The sequence below is a fragment of the Salmo salar genome, chromosome 04 (assembly GCF_965601325.2).
Source record: "Salmo salar chromosome 04, fSalSal1, whole genome shotgun sequence".
Taxonomy (NCBI): domain Eukaryota; kingdom Metazoa; phylum Chordata; class Actinopteri; order Salmoniformes; family Salmonidae; genus Salmo; species Salmo salar.
The window spans coordinates 1,859,051-1,882,500 of NC_138294.1; the positions used below are offsets into that span (position 1 = coordinate 1,859,051).

At 46.3% G+C, this 23,450-nt stretch overlaps 2 protein-coding genes across 2 annotated transcripts in view; one reads left to right on the forward strand and one right to left on the reverse strand.

The window, feature by feature from the left end:
- LOC106602101 (phosphatidylinositol 4-kinase type 2-beta) overlaps nucleotides 1-2,674 on the reverse strand; it is a 29,345-nt gene extending 26,671 nt beyond the window's left edge. The window contains exon 1 of the mRNA XM_082973983.1: nucleotides 2,136-2,674. Coding sequence (XP_082830109.1) covers nucleotides 2,136-2,487 — 352 coding nt within the window. The 5' untranslated portion in view covers nucleotides 2,488-2,674. The remainder of the gene's footprint in view (nucleotides 1-2,135) is intronic.
- Nucleotides 2,675-14,348: 11,674 nt separating this feature from the next.
- LOC106590778 (serine/threonine-protein phosphatase 2A 55 kDa regulatory subunit B gamma isoform) overlaps nucleotides 14,349-23,450 on the forward strand; it is an 18,844-nt gene continuing 9,742 nt past the window's right edge. Inside the window, exons 1-2 of the mRNA XM_045716321.2 lie at nucleotides 14,349-16,035; nucleotides 21,770-21,879. Coding sequence (XP_045572277.1) covers nucleotides 15,972-16,035; nucleotides 21,770-21,879 — 174 coding nt within the window. The 5' untranslated portion in view covers nucleotides 14,349-15,971. The remainder of the gene's footprint in view (nucleotides 16,036-21,769; nucleotides 21,880-23,450) is intronic.

A 23,450-nucleotide genomic window follows, 5' to 3' on the forward strand; every position in this document is an offset into this window, starting at 1 on the left:
GAGCTGGGGGAGAGAGAGAGGGAGAGCTGGGGGGAGAGAGAGAGGGAGAGCTGGGGGGAGAGAGAGAGGGAGAGCTGGGGGCAGAGAGAGGGAGAGCTGGGGGGCAGAGAGAGGGAGAGCTGGGGGGCAGAGAGAGGGAGAGCTGGGGGGCAGAGAGAGGGAGAGCTGGGGGGCAGAGAGAGGGAGAGCTGGGGGGCAGAGAGAGGGAGAGCTGGGGGGCAGAGAGAGGGAGAGCTGGGGGGCAGAGAGAGGGAGAGCTGGGGGGCAGAGAGAGGGAGAGCTGGGGGGCAGAGAGAGGGAGAGCTGGGGGGCAGAGAGAGGGAGAGCTGGGGGGCAGAGAGAGGGAGAGCTGGGGGGCAGAGAGAGGGAGAGCTGGGGGGCAGAGAGAGGGAGAGCTGGGGGAGAGAGAGAGGGAGAGCTGGGGGGCAGAGAGAGGGAGAGCTGGGGGGCAGAGAGAGGGAGAGCTGGGGGGCAGAGAGAGGGAGAGCTGGGGGGCAGAGAGAGGGAGAGCTGGGGGGCAGAGAGAGGGAGAGCTGGGGGGCAGAGAGAGGGAGAGCTGGGGGGCAGAGAGAGGGAGAGCTGGGGGGCAGAGAGAGGGAGAGCTGGGGGGCAGAGAGAGGGAGAGCTGGGGGGAGAGAGAGAGCTGGGGGGAGAGAGAGAGCTGGGGGGAGAGAGAGAGCTGGGGGGAGAGAGAGAGCTGGGGGGCAGAGAGAGAGCTGGGGGGAGAGAGAGAGCTGGGGGCAGAGAGAGGGAGAGCTGGGGGGCAGAGAGAGGGAGAGCTGGGGGGCAGAGAGAGGGAGAGCTGGGGGGCAGAGAGAGGGAGAGCTGGGGGGCAGAGAGAGGGAGAGCTGGGGGGCAGAGAGAGGGAGAGCTGGGGGGCAGAGAGAGGGAGAGCTGGGGGGCAGAGAGAGGGAGAGCTGGGGGGCAGAGAGAGGGAGAGCTGGGGGGCAGAGAGAGGGAGAGCTGGGGGGCAGAGAGAGGGAGAGCTGGGGGGCAGAGAGAGGGAGAGCTGGGGGGCGAGAGAGAGGGAGAGCTGGGGGGCAGAGAGAGGGAGAGCTGGGGGGCAGAGAGAGGGAGAGCTGGGGGGCAGAGAGAGGGAGAGCTGGGGGGCAGAGAGAGGGAGAGCTGGGGGGCAGAGAGAGGGAGAGCTGGGGGGCAGAGAGAGGGAGAGCTGGGGGGCAGAGAGAGGGAGAGCTGGGGGGCAGAGAGAGGGAGAGCTGGGGGGCAGAGAGAGGGAGAGCTGGGGGGCAGAGAGAGGGAGAGCTGGGGGGCAGAGAGAGGGAGAGCTGGGGGGCAGAGAGAGGGAGAGCTGGGGGGCAGAGAGAGGGAGAGCTGGGGGGCAGAGAGAGGGAGAGCTGGGGGCAGAGAGAGGGAGAGCTGGGGGGCAGAGAGAGGGAGAGAGAGCTGGGGGGCAGAGAGAGGGAGAGAGATCTGGGGGGAGATCTGGGGGAGAACTGGGTAGAGACTCAGGACAGCAACACAAAGAGGCCCAACGAAATGATAAGAAAACAAAAAGATAATGTGTCAAGTAATTGGAAAGAATTAACAAACAAAAAAACAGAGCAAACTAGAATGCTATTCGGCTCTAAACAGAGAGAACACTGTGGCAGAATACCTGACCACTGTGACTGACCCAAACTTAAGGAAACCTTTGACTATGTACAGACTCAGTGAGCATAGCCTTGCTATTGAGAAAGGCCGCCGTAGGCAGACCTGGCTCTCAAGAGAAGACAGGCTATGTGCAACACTGCCCACAAAATGAGGTCGAAGCTGAGCTGCACTTCCTAACCTCCTGCCAAATGTATGACCATATTAGAGACACATATTTCCCTCAGATTACACAGATCCAGAAAGAATTTGAAAACAAACCCAATTTTTATAAACTCCCATATCTACAGGGTGAAATACCACAGTGTGACATCACAGCAGCAAGATGTGTGACCTGTTGCCACAAGAAAAGGGCAACCAGTGAAGAACAAACACCAGTGTAAATACAACCCATATTTATTTTCCCTTTTGCACTTTAAAATAGTTAAAAGAACAAAATAGAGAGAGAGAGAGAAACGCCATGGCTAGCAAGCTACTAACATGAACGGATTATTGTATTCTCCTCCGTATCACCACCGACTCTTTACCTGGCGAGGTAAGGTTATCTTTATCCGACGATGAACTCTGTCGGTTCCGCCTCGTCCTCTTCTGCCTCTCGCCCCGAGGTGACGACGTGCCTCCGGATAAACACGGCAACAACAGAGCCTCTTCCCCAGAACCGTCCGTCTCCAATTCGGTAAGAACGCTTTCACACGAACCCGACATCCGAACCGCGACCCCCGGGTTAGACCCAGACCCGACTGTGTTCCTATCGAACAACGTCGACAGCGGATCCTCTGACCGAAAGTTGAGATCCGTGGTAGCAGCAGCGGAGGCTACCGGGGGTATGTCAGCCGCCACCACCGGCTCGGTCTCGTTTGCTTCGCATTCTGACATCATTGTGGATCGCTTTTTTTTCTTCAGTTCTTTACAAATTGAAAAATTGTTTGGTTCAAGCGTTACATATTTTCATCGCTCCATTGTTTTTGAATGATTTCGTTTTAACACGGGGTTGCTCGACAGTCGCTAGTTTACTTAGCGGGAGATAATCTCACCCCGTTGAATTGTCCACATCAGCCAAACATCGCTTCCTCTTTCTACAGAGCATGCGCGTAGATACCCAGGCAGTCTGAGCGGATTTAAAGAGGCCGTGAAGCACATGTCTCTCTGCCTGAGGGGAGTGGAAGGGGGGAGGAAGACAGATGAGAAGGAGGTGATTGCAGCCCGGTATTTGGGGGGGTGTTCCTGTACGTGGGCATTCCTACATTTGCAGGAAACAATCTTCAGACTTCTATTGGTCCATTTTTAAGCTAGGAGGGAGGCTGGGTAGACACTGCTAGCTAGGACTCTGATACATACTGGAGGGTTATTGTGAAACACTAGCTAGCTAACTAGCTAGAAGTCTGGTATATACAGGATGGAGTCTGAGGAAACACTGCTAGCTAGCTAGTACTCTGGTACACACAGGATGGAGGTTGAGGAGACACTGGTAGCTAGCTAGGACTCTGGTACATACAGGATGGAGGTTGAGGAGACACTGCTAGCTAGCTAGGACTCTGGTACATACAGGATGGAGGCTGAGGAGACACTGCTAGCTAGCTAGGACTCTGGTACACACAGGATGGAGGTTGAGGAGACATTGGTAGCTAGCTAGTACTCTGGTACATACAGGAGGGAGGCTGGGTAGACACTGCTAGCTAGGACTCTGGTACATACAGGATGGAGGCTGAGGAGACACTGGTAGCTAGCTAGGACTCTGGTACATACAGGATGGAGGCTGAGGAAACACTGGTAGCTAGCTAGGACTCTGGTACATACAGGAGGGAGGCTGAGGAGACACTGTTAGCTAGCTAGCTAGCTAGGACTCTGGTACATACAGGATGGAGGCTGAGGAAACACTGTTAGCTAGCTAGCTAGCTAGCTAGGACTCTGGTACATACAGGAGGGAGGCTGAGGAGACGCTGAGGAAACACTGGTAGCTAGCTAGGACTCTGGTATATACAGGATGGAGGCTGAGGAGACACTGCTAGCTAGCTAGCTAGGACTCTGGTACACACAGGATGGAGGTTGAGGAGACACTGCTAGCTAGCTAGGACTCTGGTACATACAGGATGGAGGCTGAGGAGACACTGCTAGCTAGCTAGGACTCTGGTACATACAGGATGGAGGCTGAGGAGACACTGCTAGCTAGCTAGCTAGGACTCTGGTACACACAGGATGGAGGCTGAGGAGACACTGCTAGCTAGTTAGGACTCTGGTACATACAGGATGGAGGCTGAGGAGACACTGCTAGCTAGCTAGGACTCTGGTACATACAGGAGGGAGGTTGAGGAGACACTGTTAGCTAGCTAGCTAGCTAGGACTCTGGTACATACAGGATGGAGGCTGAGGAAACACTGTTAGCTAGCTAGCTAGCTAGCTAGCTAGCTAGCTAGGACTCTGGTACATACAGGAGGGAGGCTGAGGAGACGCTGAGGAAACACTGGTAGCTAGCTAGGACTCTGGTATATACAGGATGGAGGCTGAGGAGACACTGCTAGCTAGCTAGCTAGGACTCTGGTACACACAGGATGGAGGTTGAGGAGACACTGCTAGCTAGCTAGGACTCTGGTACATACAGGATGGAGGCTGAGGAGACACTGCTAGCTAGCTAGGACTCTGGTACATACAGGATGGAGGCTGAGGAGAGACTGCTAGCTAGCTAGCTAGGACTCTGGTACATACAGGATGGAGGCTGAGGAGACACTGCTAGCTAGCTAGGACTCTGGTACATACAGGATGGAGGCTGAGGAGACACTGCTAGCTAGCTAGCTAGGACTCTGGTACACACAGGATGGAGGCTGAGGAGACACTGCTAGCTAGTTAGGACTCTGGTACATACAGGATGGAGGTTGAGGAGACACTGCTAGCTAGCTAGCTAGGACTCTGGTACACACAGGATGGAGGCTGAGGAGACACTGATAGCTAGTTAGGACTCTGGTACACAGTGTGCTGTGTTGTTAATGCAGTTTATGTGAAGAACAAACACCATTGTAAATACAACCCATATTTATGTTTATTTTTTCATCTTTTGTACTTGAATGATTTGCACATCATTACAACACTGTATATAGACATAATAAGAGATTTGAAATGTCTTTATGCTTTTGGAAGTTTTGGAAGTGGAAGGTGTTTTGAAATCATCAAAGCATGAGAAGACTTTGCCTTTGTTTTGGTTTGTTTGTTTGTCAGTTAGGGTGCGCAGGGTGAATACTTGGTCTGTCGTACGGTAATTTGGTAAAAAGCCAATTTGACATTTGCTCAGTACATTGTTTTTGCTGAGGAAATGTACGAGTCTGCTGTTAATGATGCAGAGGATTTCCCCAAGGTTGCTGTTGATGCATATCCCACGGTAGTTATTGGGGTCAAATTTGTTGACACTTTTGTGGATTTGGGTGATCAGTCCTTGGTTCCAAATATTGGGGAAGATGCCAGAGCTAAGGATGATGTTAAAGAGTTTAAGAATAGCCAGTAGGACTTTCTTGTCTGTATATTTTATAATTTAATTAGGGTACCATCAACACCTTTTTGGGTTGGAGGGTTTGTATTTTGTCCTGTAGTCCGTTCATTTTAATTAGAGAATCCAGTGCGTTCTGGTAGTCTTTAGTAGCGGATTCTAAAATGTGTATTTGATCATGTTTTTGCTGTTTGTTCTTTGTTATAGAGCCAACAAAAATTGGATAAGTGGTTTAGCCATAAATCTCCGTTTTGGATAGATAACTCTTTGTGTTGCTGTTTGTTAGTGAGTTCCAATTTTCCCAGAAGTGGTTAGAATCGTTTTTTTTTTTTTTAAATGTAACTTTTATTTAACTAGGCAAGTCAGTTAATCTTATTTACAATGACGGCCTACCCTATATTCTATGGATTCTTCAATTACATTGAGCTGATTTCTGACGTGCTGTTCCTTCTTTTTCCGTAGTGTATTTCTGTATTGTTTTAGTGATTCACCATAGTGAAGGCTCAGATTTTCTGGGTCTCTGTGTTTTTGGTTGGACAGGTTTCTCAAAATGTTTGTTTTGTTTTTTGCCTTCTTAATCAAACCATTTGTCATTGTTATTCATTTTCTTTGGTTGTCTGCTTGAAAATGTTAGATTCTCCTCTCTCTCTCTCTCTCTCTCTCTCCCTACTCTCTCTCTCTCTCTCTCTCTCCCTACTCTGTCTCTGTCTGTCTCCTCAAATCTCCAGGCTCAAAGCTTCAGCCCACCAGGTTGGTAGAGTATACATCTACAGTGATTATAGCAGTTCTATATTAGTCAACTTTATACCACATGGATAATTTCCTGGATCCATACACACCATACAGTCCATTCAAAACAACAACAAGAAGAAGTCCTATTCCATGGAACTACTAACACTTGTCACCCACAAAGCATTACTGCTGTTATAATAACAGAATCACTGTCATCATCTGTCCTCACCACTGTGTTTTCCTCTCTGCTGTTTACAGCTGAACACTCAGTCAGACTGGTGAATGGGACAGGTCTGGCACAGCGGAAGTCTTCTCCAGAGGAGAGTGGTCAGGTCTATGTACTGAGTGGTCGGGCATGATGAGAGAGACTAAGGTTGTGTGTAGAGAGCTGGACTGTGGGAATGTTGTAGCTGAGTCTAGAGGGCCTCTGTTTGAAAAGGGAAGAAGAGGAGTCAGACTAGGTGGTCGTTATGGAGATGAGTCTTCTATTACAGAGTGTGACATCATCAGAAGAGGACAAAGTGTCTGTGATGGTGAATAGTATCATCATGTGACCTGTTCAGGTAAGACACTGGTAATATTGTCAAGGTTGTGCGCTACTGGTACGAAGTCAGGTGCAGGAGAGCAGTGAGTTGTGATCAGGCACACTTTATTTGGCAGAAGCACAAAAGACAGACGCAACTGCGTCCAAAATCCTCCAGCCACAGGTAAAAGTAAATAAGTGCGATGTCACGAACGTCGGATGAAGTAGACCAAGGTGCAGCGTGGTGAGCGTACATTTTCCTTTTTATTGAATGTCGCCAGCAAAACCAATAAACAATACAAAACGAACCGTGACGCTTACAGGGCAAAGTGCCACAAACAAAGTTAACTACCCACAAGGACAGTCGGGGAAAAAGGGCTACCTAAGTATGGCTCCCAATCAGCGACAACGATGTACAGCTGTCCCTGATTGAGAGCCATACCAGGCCAAAATAAAGAAATACAAAACATAGAAAATAGAACATAGAATGCCCACCCAAATCACACCCTGACCAAACCTAAATAGAGACATAAAAAGGCTCTCTCAGGTCAGGGCGTGACATGCGAAAACACTCACAAATATACAAACTGTATGACAAATACATACAACGGGGCAAAATATGATACCCGGGGGAAAAACCAGTCTGGTGCATCACACTAAACACGTAACAAAACAATTTCACACAAAGACATGGGGGGGGAACAGAGGAATAAATACATGCAGTGTGATTAGGGAATGTAAACCAGGTGTGCAGGGAACAAGACAAAACAAATGGAACAATGAAAAGGTGGAGCGGCGGTGGCTAGAAAGCCGGTGACGTCGAACGCCGACCGAACAAGGAGAGGAGCCGACTTCAGCGGAAGTAGTGACAAATATTGAGAGATTTATTTGTACATTATACAATATTTATACTATATATTTTACATATTTAATTTAAAAAGAGGGAGAGTTGTAAGATGTATTTAAACATTATATTTGTGTTTGTCATATTGGTTTATGGGAGATGTTCATGGGCAGATCATTGTAGTTCAGATGGTACTGAAGTGAAGCTGCCTGATGGATGTCCAGCTGTTTATTTTCTATAAAGTGAAGTGAACTTATTCCTGTCTCCTGCCTGCATTATTCCCAACCCTATCCTGAGTGACTAAGAACCCATTTCTACCTCTTACAGTATCAAACATAGCAAACTACAATCTTTTATCCAACATATTTGTGTTTAGTCCTTGACAGTGTCATCAACAAAACTGATTGAATGTTCAACCAACTATTTTTCTTCGGAGTCTGTGCGGCTTGTGGATGGAGCTGGTCTCTGCTCTGGGAGAGTGGAGGTGAAGTCCAATCAGTCCTGGGCCTCAGTGTGTGAAGCTGACTTTGACCGGCAGGATGCAGAGGTAGTCTGTGGGGAGCTTGGCTGTGGGGCTCCTGCAGCTCTACAGGGGGGGCTCTATGGAGAAGGTGAGGGTCAGACCTGGGATAAAGAGTTCCAGTGTAAAGGCAAAGAGTCCCGTCTCCTGGACTGTGACACCTCAGACAGAGAAAACAACACCTGTCTACCTGGTAATGCTGTTGGACTCACCTGCTCAGGTAAGAAACAGTTTGTCACTCAATCAACATTGTTTCTCACCTGGAGTGAAGAATATGAGAGACAATATAGGTGTGTTTTAGTGAGAAAATAGTAAGATTACTGTCTCTCTCTTTTCTTTTCTCAGAGCCTGATGATGTGAGGCTGGTGGGAGGAGGCAGTCGCTGTGCTGGTGGAGTGGAGCGGTACGACCAGGGAGAGTGGAGGACTGGGAGCTGAAGACTGGGACCAGAGAGATGTAGCTGTAGTAGTGTGTAGACAGCTGGGCTGTGCAGTGGTACGACCAGGGAGAGTGGAGGACTGTGGGAGATGAAGACTGGGACCAGAGAGATGTAGCTGTAGTAGTGTGTAGACAGCTGGGCTGTGCAGTGGTATGACCAGGGAGAGTGGAGGACTGTGGGAGATGAAGACTGGGACCAGAGAGATGTAGCTGTAGTAGTGTGTAGACAGCGGGGCTGTGCAGTGGTACGACCAGGGAGAGCGGAGGACTGTGGGAGCTGAAGACTGGGACCAGAGAGATGTAGCTGTAGTAGTGTGTAGACAGCTGGGCTGTGCAGTGGTACGACCAGGGAGAGCGGAGGACTGTGGGAGATGAAGACTGGGACCAGAGAGATGTAGCTGTAGTAGTGTGTAGACAGCTGGGCTGTGGCTCTACTGTTTCAGAACTACTTGGAAACACCACTAGAGGGTTTGGAGTTTACTGTTCTGGGTCTGAGCCTTCACTGAGGGAATGTTGAAGAACACATTAACTCCTTCCTGTATTCACAGTGATCTGCTCAGGTAATAACAAAGATATTATCATTGTATTCATCTAATTCCCTTCATTCATACAACTTCCTCTGCACCTCTCACGATGACTGTTTAGCTTGTCAGTCTGCTTTGCAAAATAGATCACTCAGTCAAGTAGGAATCAAATACAACTTAAATATCCCAGAATGCTTTTGTATTTGAGTGTTATCTCAGTGACTGCCTCTACTCACTACCACTGTCACATGTCATGTTATTGTCATATCTAAATGAGGAAAGTAGTTGAGGAGCTACGTTTTCTTTTTCTCTCCTCTTGTTCCAGATGTCCTGCTTAAGCCTGATATCAACATATGTTGTCTCAGTGACTGTAGGCCCACTACTCATGTTGCCCTGTGAGGGAGGGTGGCTAGCACTGTTACATGCTGATGTTATTGTCATATCTACAGGAAACTAGTTGAAGAGGTTTTTCTTGTTCTGTTTTATTGTTACAGATCTCCTGGTTCAGCCTGAGACCCTTCCTCAATGGGAGGAGTCTCCAGGGGCCACCAGGGGCCACAACTTCACCATCACCTGCTCCACTCAGCCACGGTACCCAGGAGGCTCCTTCCTCCCCACGTTCACCGGCTCCAACAGAACCCAGATCCAGCCAGCTGTGAATCACTCTGCTGCCTTCCTATTCCATGCTGCAGAAGGCTAACCACCAAGGGAACTACAGCTGTGTTTATTTAGATCAAAACAAATGTATTTATATAGCCCTTCGTACATCAGCTGATATCTCAAAGTGCTGTACAGAAACCCAGCCTAAAACCCCAAACAGCAAGCAATGCAGGTGTAGAAGCACAGTGGCTAGGAAAACTCAAAAGAAAGGCCAAAACCTAGGAAGAAACCTAGAGAGGAACCAGGCTATGAGGGGTGGCCAGTCCTCTTCTGGCTGTGCCGGGTAGAGATTATAACAGAACATGGCCAAGATGTTCAAATGTTCATAAATGACCAGCAGGGTCAAATAATAATAATCCCAGTGGTTGTAGAGGGTGCAACAGGTCAGCACCTCAGGAGGAAATGTCAGTTGGCTTTTCATAGCCGATCATTGAGAGTATCTCTACCGTTCCTGCTGTCTCTAGAGAGTTGAAAACAGCAGGTCTGGGACAGGTAGCACATCCGGTGAACAGGTCAGGGTTCCATAGCCGCAGGCAGAACAGTTGAAACTGGAGCAGCAGCATGGCCAGGTGGACTGGGGACAGCAAGGAGTCATCATGTCAGGTAGTCCTGAGGCATGGTCCTAGGGCTCAGGTCCTCCGAGAAAGAGAAAGAAAGAGAGAATTAGAGAGAGCATACTTAAATTCACACAGGACACAGGATAAGACAGGAGAAATACTCCAGATATAACAGACTGACCCTAGCCCCCCGACACATAAACTACTGCAGCATAAATACAATGCATGTTTTCTCTCATAACTTCTCCTCTGAGAGTGAGCTCCTCTCCCTCACCATCACAGGTAACTGAACATGAACCAGACTTATAACTTTGTCATTGACAGATTTCCCACAGATATATCTGATGATGATCAGTCCCCTTCATCAAAGGTGTTTCTGTTTGCAGCCTCTCCTCTGCCAGCCTTCATCATCAGACACGTTGTAGTGCTGCTGATCCTACTGACAGCCATCACCACCTTCTACCTGTACTACAAGGTAAAGACATTCACTCAGACATGACAGTAAATGTCTGACTCTTAATGTCTGATAGTTGGTGCTGTGTCTCCCTCGACCACCAGGAGGCAGAAGAGAGTGAACAGGGTGAGCAGCATGGATCTTTATGTCAATGCCATGGAGATGGTCTCTCTGAGCTCCAGAGCTGAAGCTGGACCGGGAGAGGAGAGAGCAGCTCGGGGGACGGAGTAGGAGTAGAATGAAGCTGACCCTTCATGCTGATCTCAGGTCACTTCTGTGTTTTAACATCAGAGTAGGATGAAGCCGACCCTACATGCTAATCTCAGGTCAGTTTTGTGTTTTTAAATCAGTGGTCAGGGAAGCACTGGTGTATAAAATGTGATGGCAAACCTTAAAGGAAAACTCCATCCCAAAATATATTTTGGTATTTGTTTCATTAGTCCATTGTTGATATAGTCCCAAAATGTTTTGCATGTCAGCAATCAAGTTTTCCAGATATATAACTTTAACAATACAGAAATGCAGCCTGTATGGTTACATGGGGTTTGGAGTAACATGGGGTTTGGGTAACACAGGGTTGGGGTAACATGGGGTTTTGGGTACATGGGGTTTTGGGTAACACAGGGTTTTGGGTACACGGGGTTTGGTTAACACTGGGTTTGGGTAACACAGGGTTTGGGGTAACACGGGGTTTGGGGTAACACAGGGTTTGGGGTAACACAGGGTTTGGGGTAACACGGGTTTGGGGTAACACGGGTTTGGGGTAACACAGGGTTTGGGTAACACGGGGTTTGGGGTAACACTGGTTTGGGGTAACATGGGTTTGGGTAACATGGGGTTTGGGGTAACACAGGGTTTTGGGTAACACTGGGTTTGGGGTAACATGGGGTTTTGGTAACATGGGGTTTTGATTATTTAAGAGCATTCCAGCATTTACTGCTTTTAGTTTTTATCTTTATTTTGTAAATCTTATTTTGTTTACTCTTAGATTCTTTATTTTGAAGTGTTATGATGTATTATTAGTCCATGTAATCACCTGTTTATTCTTTATAGATGTCTCCTTTCCATCAAGTCAGGAAGTCCATGTGTTATTAATCACCTGTTTATTCTTTATAGATGTCTCCTTTCATCAAGTCAGGTAGTCCATGTGTTATTATATCACCTGTTTATTCTTTATAGATGTCTCCTTTCCATCAAGTCAGGAAGTCCATGTGTTATTATAATCACCTGTTTATTCTTTATAGATGTCTCCTTTCCATCAAGTCAGGTAGTCCATGTGTTATTATATCACCTGTTTATTCTTTATAGATGTCTCCTTTCCATCAAGTCAGGTAGTCCATGTGTTATTATATCACCTGTTTATTCTTTATAGATGTCTCCTTTCCATCAAGTCAGGAAGTCCATGTGTTATTATAATCACCTGTTTATTCTTTGGCCGGGATTCAATCCGATTGCAAGTTGTAGCGAGTTTGTTAATTAAAGGTAATTTCCGATTGAGCCAACATCTACGGCGTTTAACATGACTGTGATCTCAATCTGCCTCTAACTGGCCTGAGGAGGTCTATATCTCCATTAGGTTGAATGTGACAGTCTATAACCAGCCTGAGGAGGTCTATAACTTCATTAGGTTGAATGTGACAATCTGTCTATAACCAGCCTGAGGAGGTCTATATCTCCATTAGGTTGAATGTGATAGTCTATAACCAGCCTGAGGAGGTCTATAACTCCATTAGGTTGAATGTGATTGTCTATAACCAGCCTGAGGAGGTCTATAACTCCATTAGGTTGAATTTGATTGTCTATAACCAGCCTGAGGAGGTCTATAACTCCATTAGGTTGAATGTGACAGTATGTCTATAACCAGCCTGAGGAGGTCTATATCTCCATTAGGTTGAATGTGATAGTCTATAACCAGCCTGAGGAGGTCTATATCTCCATTAGGTTGAATGTGATAGTCTATAACCAGCCTGAGGAGGTCTATATTTCCATTAGGTTGAATGTGATAGTCTATAACCAGCCTGAGGAGGTCTATAACTCCATTAGGTTGAATGTGATAGTCTGTCTATAACCAGCCTGAGGAGGTCTATCACTCCATTAGGTTGAATGTGATAGACTATAACCAGCCTGAGGAGGTCTATAACTCCATTAGGTTGAATGTGACAATCTGTCTCTAACCAGCCTGAGGAGGTCTATAACTCCATTAGGTTGAATATGATTGTCTATAACCAGCCTGAGGAGGTCTATATCTCCATTAGGTTGAATGTGATTGTCTATAACCAGCCTGAGGAGGTCTATAACTCAATTAGGTTGAATGGGATTTTCTATAATCAGCCTGAGGAGGTCTATAACTCCATTAGGTTGAAAGTGATAGTCTATAACCAGCCTGAGGAGGTCTATAACTCCATTAGATTGAATGTGATTGTCTATAACCAGCCTGAGGAGGTCTATAACTCAATTAGGTTGAATGTGATTGTCTATAACCAGCCTGAGGAGGTCTGTATCTCCATTAGGTTGAATGTGATTGTCTATAACCAGCCTGAGGAGGTCTGTAACTCCATTAGGTTGAATGTGATTGTCTATAACCAGCCTGAGGAGGTCTGTATCTCCATTAGGTTGAATGTGATTGTCTATAACCAGCCTGAGGAGGTCTGTATCTCCATTAGGTTGAATGTGATAGTCTATAACCAGCCTGAGGAGGTCTATAACTCCATTAGATTGAATGTGATTGTCTATAACCAGCCTGAGGAGGTCTATAACTCCATTAGGTTGAAAGTGATAGTCTATAACCAGCCTGAGGAGGTCTATAACTCCATTAGATTGAATGTGATTGTCTATAACCAGCCTGAGGAGGTCTATAACTCAATTAGGTTGAATGTGATTGTCTATAACCAGCCTGAGGAGGTCTGTATCTCCATTAGGTTGAATGTGATAGTCTATAACCAGCCTGAGGAGGTCTATAACTCCATTAGGTTGAATGTGATAGTCTATAACCAGCCTGAGGAGGTCTGTATCTCCATTAGGTTGAATGTGATAGTCTATAACCAGCCTGAGGAGGTCTATAACTCCATTAGGTTGAATGTGATTGTCTATAACCAGCCTGAGGAGGTCTGTATCTCCATTAGGTTGAATGTGATTGTCTATAACCAGCCTGAGGAGGTCTGTATCTCCATTAGGTTGAATGTGATAGTCTATAACCAGCCTGAGGAGGTCTGTAACTCCATTAGGTTGAATGTGATAGTCTATAACCAGCCTGAGGAGGTCTATAACTCCATTAGGTTGAATGTGATTGTCTATAACCAGCCTGAGGAGGTCTGTATCTCCATTAGGTTGAATGTGATTGTCGATAACCAGCCTGAGGAGGTCTGTATCTCCATTAGGTTGAATGTTATAGTCTATAACCAGCCCGAGGAGGTCTATAACTCCATTAGATTGAATGTGATTGTCTATAACCAGCCTGAGGAGGTCTATAACTCCATTGGGTTGAATGTGATTGTCTATAACCAGCCTGAGGAGGTCTATAACTCCATTCATATTCTATTCAGAGTTTAGAGAAATTGATCTAATTGGAAATGAGCTATCATCAGGCTGGTTAATCTGATGCATGTCTGTTGAATTTGGAAAAATCCACTCGCATTTGGCCCCGCCCCACCTACTCAGCCCAATCAGGAGCCGCTACTGCGTTGCAGGCCATGGCATACTGCATACCATTTGCTAAACGGTACGTGCTAAATAGTATGCAACGATGAGTGCATAGTATGCAATTGAATTATGTAGTACACTGGTATGGGTATTCAGACCTCACTCTCTCTCCTCCTCCTCTCTCGTTCTCTCCACTGTTCCCTCTGCTGGTCACTTCCCTCTCATCACCTGCAGTGGGCGGAGCCGTGACTGAGAGCTGTGCTCTGGTTGGCTAAGCTGGAAAGAGGCTGCAGCGACAGACCCACAGCATCCTCTACTCTCGCTTTCTCCCTCTCTCCTTTTCGCTCATCCCGCCACCCTTTTCTCCTCTCTCTCTCTCTCTCTCTCTCTCTCTCTCTCTCTCTCTCTCTCTCTCTCTCTCTCCTTTCCTCTCCACACAGAGACACACGTGCCCCTGCCTGCCTGCCTGCTCAGTGACACTGCAGTACAGAGGACATAGCAGCAGCAGACAGGCAGACAGACAGACAGGCAGACCGACACGCAGGCAGAGACACAGAAAGGCAGAGAGACAGGCAGGCAAACAAGCCGACAGGCAGAACGTAGGAAGGTGTGTCGAGGCCTTGTCTCCTCCTCCTCCTCCTCCTCCTCTTGCAGAAGCAGAGATCCTGTTCTCCTGCGCTCTCCTTCAAGGACTTCCACACTCTGAGACCAAGAACTGCTGCTGATACGGTTCCTGTTTGTTAGTAAGGAAATACTCCTGCTACTACTGCTGCTGCTACAGTTCCTGTTCCTGTTTGTTACCAAGGAAATACTCCTGCTACTACTGCTGCTGCTACAGTTCCAGTTCCTGTTTGTTAGTAAGGAAATACTCCTGCTACTACTGCTGCTGCTACAGTTCCTGTTCCTGTTTGTTACCAAGGAAATACTCCTGCTACTACTGCTGCTGCTACAGTTCCAGTTCCTGTTTGTTAGTAAGGAAATACTCCTGCTACTACTGCTGCTGCTACAGTTCCAGTTCCTGTTTGTTAGTAAGGAAATACTCCTGCTACTACTGCTGCTGCTACAGTTCCTGTTCCTGTTTGTTACCAAGGAAATACTCCTGCTACTACTGCTGCTGCTACAGTTCCTGTTCCTGTTTGTTACCAAGGAAATACTCCTGCTACTACTGCTGCTGCTACAGTTCCTGTTCCTGTTTGTTACCAAGGAAATACTCCTGCTACTACTGCTGCTGCTACAGTTCCAGTTCCTGTTTGTTAGTAAGGAAATACTCCTGCTACTACTGCTGCTGCTACAGTTCCTGTTCCTGTTTGTTACCAAGGAAATACTCCTGCTACTACTGCTGCTGATACAGTTCCTGTTCCTGTTTGTTACCAAGGAAATACTCCTGCTACTACTGCTGCTGCTACAGTTCCTGTTCCTGTTTGTTACCAAGGAAATACTGCAGCGCAGCGGATATTATCACGCACGCGAGCACGAAGGAGTGCTACTCTCTCCCTCTCTCTCTCACACAGTCACAGGCAGACAAATGGACTACTCTCTCTAACGCATATCAGTGGACTTGTCATTGTTTCGGGCCTTCTCTTGCTGGGCCTGGTGTGTGTTGTGGTGTGTGTAGTGTGTGTTTTTATCAGAGGTCACGCCGCGTGTTGTGCGTGTGTGTGTGGGTGATCCACCTTCTCTCAGGTCCCCTCCCCTCTCACCCTTTTCTACCTAATCTCTCTCTCTCTCTCTCTCTCTCTCCACCCCCCTCTCCTGTTCACCCTTCTGTCCCTCTCCACACCTCACCAAACTCCTTCCCTCTCTTCCCCCCCTCTCTCTCTCCATCCTCACCACACCTCTCCCTCTCTTCCCTCTATCCTCTCTATACCTCCGCCCCTCCATATCCCATGATGCCTTGCCCCAGGCCACTGCGCTAGGCCCCAGCAGTATGGGCAGAGCCTGGGAGGGGAGAGAGAGCTCTGATTGGTCCAGGTCGGGTCTCCCTTCCTTTGCTTCCGATGGGGGAGGACACTGAGAGCTCCAAAGTCAACCACAGCTTCCTGCGAGACTACGTCACCGAAGGTAGGCTCATAACACCTTTTTTTACCTTAAGTAGGTTTATAACACCTCTGTTATCTTAAGTAGGTTTATAACACTTCTGTCACTATATGTAGGTTTATAATATCGCTATGTTACCTTACATAGGTTTATAACAGCTCTATGTCACCTTAAGTAGGTTTATAATACCACTATATAATCAAAGCTTATAATACATCTATGTTACCTTAAGTAGGTCTATAATGGCTCTATGTCACATTAGGTAGGCTTATAATACCTCTATGTACGCTTATTATAACTCTGTCAACTTACGTAGACCTAGAGCGCCACTTAATTTCCAAAGATGGGCTTCCACCATATCTCTGTTACCGAAGGTAGGCTTCCACCATATCTCTGTTACCGAAGGTAGGCTTCCAACATATCTCTGTTACCGAAGGTAGGCTTCCAACATATCTCTGTTACCGAAGGTAGGCTTCCACCATATCTCTGTTACCGAAGGTAGGCTTCCACCAGATCTCTGTTACCGAAGGTAGGCTTCCACCATATCTCTGTTACCGAAGGTAGGCTTCCACCATATCTCTGTTACCGAAGGTAGGCTTCCACCATATCTCTGTTACCAAAGGTAGGCTTCCAACATATCTCTGTTACCGAAGGTAGGCTTCCACCATATCTCTGTTACCGAAGGTAGGCTTCCAACATATCTCTGTTACCGAAGGTAGGCTTCCAACATATCTCTGTTACCGAAGGTAGGCTTCCACCATATCTCTGTTACCGAAGGTAGGCTCATAACACCTCTTTTGTCAATTTAGGTAGGTTTATAATACCTCTCTGTCCCCTTAGGAGCACTTATAATGTAGGGTACAACAAAAGATAGGCCTACAACTAGTTCAGAGTCAGAGACTTTGTTTGAGAGAGAGTTAGGAGTTCAGAGCTGGACTCCTCCATGTTGCTGGCTGGCTCTGAACGTACATTAACTACATTACCAGATATAGTGGTAATGTACTTAAAAAAAACAAGTACAGAAACAGTCTCATTGCTGAGTATGACCTCAGTGTTGCATTGTTAAACACGGAGCCCAGAATAGACCTGCTCGTTGAAAACTTCAACCAGCCACACACCTCTCATTAGGACTGTGTTTTCTAGTCTACACCTGTGTGATGTGATCAATCACTTTATTCCAGTTAAGGATGAAAATGATTTATTGTATTTTAAAAGCAGCAGTTCCAATCTAGACAGATATGTAAGAGTGTTTTTAATGGGGGGAAATAAACATGAATATACTATATTCATATGAATATTTAATTTCATTGTTATTTGTTTTTGTCTATATTGCATTTGTTTTAGGCATAAGGGCATAACAAATGTGCCAAAATGTACATATAGTTACATATTTTCCTACGCTTGAGTCACAGGAAAACACAACAATTCTAATTTGGGTGCCAGGCTGATAAAGTTTAAAAACCCCTGCCTTATGGGGTAGTAACAGTATAATGGTAGGATACTGACTCAGTGGTTCTGAACCCTTATGGGGTAGTAACAGTATAATGGTAGGATACTGACTCAGTGGTTCTGAACCCTTATGGGGTAGTAACAGTATAATGGTAGGATACTGACTCAGTGGTTCTGAACCCTTATGGGGTAGTAACAGTATAATGGTAGGATGCTGACTCAGTGGTTCTGAACCCTTATGGGGTAGTAACAGTATAATGGTAGGATACTGACTCAGTGGTTCTGAACCCTTATGGGGTAGTAACAGTATAACGGTAGGATACTGACTCAGTGGTTCTGAACCCTTATGGGGTAGTAACAGTATAATGGTAGGATACTGACTCAGTGGTTCTGAACCCTTATGGGGTAGTAACAGTATAATGGTAGGATACTGACTCAGTGGTTCTGAACCCTTATGGGGTAGTAACAGTATAATGGTAGGATGCTGACTCAGTGGTTCTGAACTCTTATGGGGTAGTAGCAGTATAATGGTAGGATACTGACTCAGTGGTTCTGAACCCTTATGGGGTAGTAACAGTATAACGGTAGGATTCTGACTCAGTGGTTCTGAACCCTTATGGGGTAGTAACAGTATAATGGTAGGATACTGACTCAGTGGTTCTGAACCCTTATGGGGTAGTAACAGTATAATGGTAGGATACTGACTCAGTGGTTCTGAACCCTTATGGGGTAGTAACAGTATAACGGTAGGATTCTGACTCAGTGGTTCTGAACCCTTATGGGGTAGTAACAGTATAATGGTAGGATGCTGACTCAGTGGTTCTGAACCCTTATGGGGTAGTAACAGTATAATGGTAGGATACTGACTCAGTGGTTCTGAACCCTTATGGGGTAGTAACAGTATAACGGTAGGATACTGACTCAGTGGTTCTGAACCCTTATGGGGTAGTAACAGTATAATGGTAGGATACTGACTCAGTGGTTCTGAAGGATACTGACTCAGTGGTTCTGAACCCTTATGGGGTAGTAACAGTATAATGGTAGGATGCTGACTCAGTGGTTCTGAAACCTTATGGGGTAGTAACAGTATAATGGTAGGATACTGACTCAGTGGTTCTGAACCCTTATGGGGTAGTAACAGTATAATGGTAGGATGCTGACTCAGTGGTTCTGAAACCTTATGGGGTAGTAACAGTATAATGGTAGGATGCTGACTCAGTGGTTCTGAACCCTTATGGGGTAGTAACAGTATAATGGTAGGATACTGACTCAGTGGTTCTGAACCCTTATGGGGTAGTAACAGTATAACGGTAGGATTCTGACTCAGTGGTTCTGAACCCTTATGGGGTAGTAACAGTATAATGGTAGGATACTGACTCAGTGGTTCTGAACCCTTATGGGGTAGTAACAGTATAATGGTAGGATACTGACTCAGTGGTTCTGAACCCTTATGGGGTAGTAACAGTATAACGGTAGGATTCTGACTCAGTGGTTCTGAACCCTTATGGGGTAGTAACAGTATAATGGTAGGATACTGACTCAGTGGTTCTGAACCCTTATGGGGTAGTAACAGTATAACGGTAGGATACTGACTCAGTGGTTCTGAACCCTTATGGGGTAGTAACAGTATAATGGTAGGATACTGACTCAGTGGTTCTGAACCCTTATGGGGTAGTAACAGTATAATGGTAGGATGCTGACTCAGTGGTTCTGAACCCTTATGGGGTAGTAACAGTATAATGGTAGGATACTGACTCAGTGGTTCTGAACCCTTATGGGGTAGTAACAGTATAATGGTAGGATACTGACTCAGTGGTTCTGAACCCTTATGGGGTAGTAACAGTATAATGGTAGGATTCTGACTCAGTGGTTCTGAACCCTTATGGGGTAGTAACAGTATAATGGTAGGATACTGACTCAGTGGTTCTAAACCCTTATGGGGTAGTAACAGTATAATGGTAGGATGCTGACTCAGTGGTTCTGAACCCTTATGGGGTAGTAACAGTATAATGGTAGGATTCTGACTCAGTGGTTCTGAACCCTTATGGGGTAGTAACAGTATAATGGTAGGATTCTGACTCAGTGGTTCTGAAACCTTATGGGGTAGTAACAGTATAATGGTAGGATACTGACTCAGTGGTTCTGAACCCTTATGGGGTAGTAACAGTATAATGGTAGGATACTGACTCAGTGGTTCTGAACCCTTATGGGGTAGTAACAGTATAATGGTAGGATACTGACTCAGTGGTTCTGAACCCTTATGGGGTAGTAACAGTATAATGGTAGGATACTGACTCAGTGGTTCTGAACCCTTATGGGGTAGTAACAGTATAACGGTAGGATACTGACTCAGTGGTTCTGAACCCTTATGGGGTAGTAACAGTATAATGGTAGGATGCTGACTCAGTGGTTCTGAACCCTTATGGGGTAGTAACAGTATAATGGTAGGATACTGACTCAGTGGTTCTGAAACCTTATGGGGTAGTAACAGTATAACGGTAGGATACTGACTCAGTGGTTCTGAACCCTTATGGGGTAGTAACAGTATAATGGTAGGATGCTGACTCAGTGGTTCTGAACCCTTATGGGGTAGTAACAGTATAATGGTAGGATGCTGACTCAGTGGTTCTGAACCCTTATGGGGTAGTAACAGTATAATGGTAGGATTCTGACTCAGTGGTTCTGAACCCTTATGGGGTAGTAACAGTATAACGGTAGGATACTGACTCAGTGGTTCTGAACCCTTATGGGGTAGTAACAGTATAATGGTAGGATACTGACTCAGTGGTTCTGAACCCTTATGGGGTAGTAACAGTATAATGGTAGGATTCTGACTCAGTGGTTCTGAACCCTTATGGGGTAGTAACAGTATAACGGTAGGATACTGACTCAGTGGTTCTGAACCCTTATGGGGTAGTAACAGTATAATGGTAGGATGCTGACTCAGTGGTTCTGAACCCTTATGGGGTAGTAACAGTATAATGGTAGGATTCTGACTCAGTGGTTCTGAACCCTTATGGGGTAGTAACAGTATAACGGTAGGATACTGACTCAGTGGTTCTGAACCCTTATGGGGTAGTAACAGTATAATGCTAGGATACTGACTCTGTGGTTCTGAACCCTTATGGGGTAGTAACAGTATAATGGTAGGATTCTGACTCAGTGGTTCTGAACCCTTATGGGGTAGTAACAGTATAACGGTAGGATACTGACTCAGTGGTTCTGAACCCTTATGGGGTAGTAGACTCAGTGGTTCTGAACCCTTATGGGGTAGTAACAGTATAATGGTAGGATGCTGACTCAGTGGTTCTGAACCCTTATGGGGTAGTAACAGTATAACGGTAGGATTCTGACTCAGTGGTTCTGAACCCTTATGGGGTAGTAACAGTATAACGGTAGGATACTGACTCAGTGGTTCTGAACTCTTATGGGGTAGTAACAGTATAATGGTAGGATGCTGACTCAGTGGTTCTGAACCCTTATGGGGTAGTAACAGTATAATGGTAGGATGCTGACTCAGTGGTTCTAAACCCTTATGGGGTAGTAAACAGTATAATGGTAGGATGCTGACTCAGTGGTTCTGAACCCTTATGGGGTAGTAACAGTATAACGGTAGGATGCTGACTCAGTGGTTCTGAACCCTTATGGGGTAGTAACAGTATAATGGTAGGATGCTGACTCAGTGGTTCTGAACCCTTATGGGGTAGTAACAGTATAATGGTAGGATGCTGACTCAGTGGTTCTTAGGTAATTAATATTGTTGATGTTCTACTCCCAAAGCTCGTCCTATTCTCTACGTAATGCTATATGTCCCAAACGTCACCAGTTATTCTAATGTTATAGAAACTGATCAGGACAGGAAGCAGCTTCACCATACCGGTTATTTTGATGTTACGGAAACTGATACTGTATTGATCTCACTTCTCTTTCCCCTCTCTCTCTCTCTCTCTCTCTCTCTCCCTCTCTACTTTTTCCCTCTCTCTCTCTCTCTCTTTCCCTCTCTACCTCACTCTCTCTACCTTTTCCCTCCCTCTCTCTACCTTTTCCCTGTCTCTCTCTCTCTCTCTCTACTGTCTCTCTCCCTCTCTCTCGCTCTACTGTTACTGTCTCTCTCTCTCTCTCTCTCCCTCTCTCTCTCACTCTCTCCCTCCCTCTCTCTCTCTACCTTTCTCTCTCTCTCTCTCCCCCCTCTCCCCCGCATACACCCCCCCCTTTACTTCCTCTCTCTCTGTCCCTCTCTCTCTCTCCCTCTCTCTCTCTCTCCCCATACACCCCCCCTTTACTTCCTCGCTCCCTCTCTCTCTCCTAGCTGATGTAATCTCTACAGTGGAGTTCAACCACACAGGAGATCTGCTGGCTACGGGGGACAAGGGAGGCAGGGTCGTCGTCTTCCAGAGAGAGACCGTGGTTGGTCACAAGGTGCTCATAGAATGGTCGTAGTGGTCATAGAGTGGTCATAGAATGGTCGTAGTGGTCACAAGGTGCTCATACAATGGTCGTAGTGGTCATAGAGTGGTCATAGAATGGTCGTAGTGGTCACAAGGTGCTCATAGAATGGTCATAGTGGTCATAGAGTGGTCATAGAATGGTCGTAGTGGTCACAAGGTGCTCATAGAATGGTCGTAGTGGTCATAGAATGGTCATAGTGGTCATAGAATGGTTGTGTTGGTCATAGAATGGTCGTAGTGGTCATAGAATGGTCGTAGTGGTCATAGAATGGTCGTAGTGGTCATAGAGTGGTCATAGAATGGTTGTGTTGGTCATAGAATGGTCGTAGTGGTCATAGAGTGGTCATAGAATGGTCGTAGTGGTCATAGAGTGGTCATAGAGTGGTCATAGAGTGGTTGTGGTGGTCATAGAGAGGTCATAGAATGGTTGTGTTGGTCATAGAGTGGTCATAGAATGGTCGTAGTGGTCATAGAGTGGTCATAGAATGGTCGTAGAGGTCACAAGGTGCTCATAGAATGGTCGTAGTGGTCATAGAGTGGTCATAGAATGGTCGTAGTGGTCACAAGGTGCTCATAGAATGGTCGTAGTGGTCATAGAATGGTCATAGTGGTCATAGAATGGTTGTGTTGGTCATAGAATGGTCGTAGTGGTCATAGAATGGTCGTAGTGGTCATAGAATGGTCATAGTGGTCATAGAGTGGTCATAGAATGGTTGTGTTGGTCATAGAGTGGTCATAGAATGGTCGTAGTGGTCATAGAGTGGTCATAGAATGGTCGTAGTGGTCATAGAGTGGTCATAGAATGGTTGTGTTGGTCATAGAGTGGTCATAGAATGGTCGTAGTGGTCATAGAGAGGTCATAGAATGGTTGTGTTGGTCATAGAGTGGTCATAGAATGGTCGTAATGGTCATAGAGTGGTCATAGAATGGTCGTAGTGGTCATAGAGAGGTCATAGAATGGTTGTATTGGTCATAGAGTGGTCATAGAATGGTCATATAATGGTCGTAGTGGTCATAGAGTGGTCATAGAATAGTTGTGTTGGTCATAGAGTGGTCATAGAATGGTCGTAGTGGTCATAGAGTGGTCATAGAATGGTCATAGTGGTCATATAGTGGTCATAGAATGGTCGTAGTGGTCATAGAGTGGTCATAGAGTGGTCATATAGTTGTCATAAAGTGGTCATAGAGTGGTAATAGAATGGTCGTAGTGGTCATAGAGTGGTCATAGAGTGGTCATATAGTGGTCATAGAGTGGTCATAGAGTGGTCATAGAATGGTCGTAGTGGTCATAGAGTGGTCATAGAGTGGTCATATAGTGGTCATAGAGTGGTCATAGAATGGTCGTAGTAGTCATAGAGTGGCCACAGGTTATGTCCCAGTTATCTCCACCTAAAGTGTTTACTTGTTCACCTTCACTGGCTGGTGTAGAATGGTCATCAGTGTGCTAGCTAGTGTCTGGTCAGTATATAGTCAGTGTGCTAGCTAGTGTCTGGTCAGTATATAGTCAGTATATAGTCAGTGTGCTAGCTAGTGTCTGGTCAG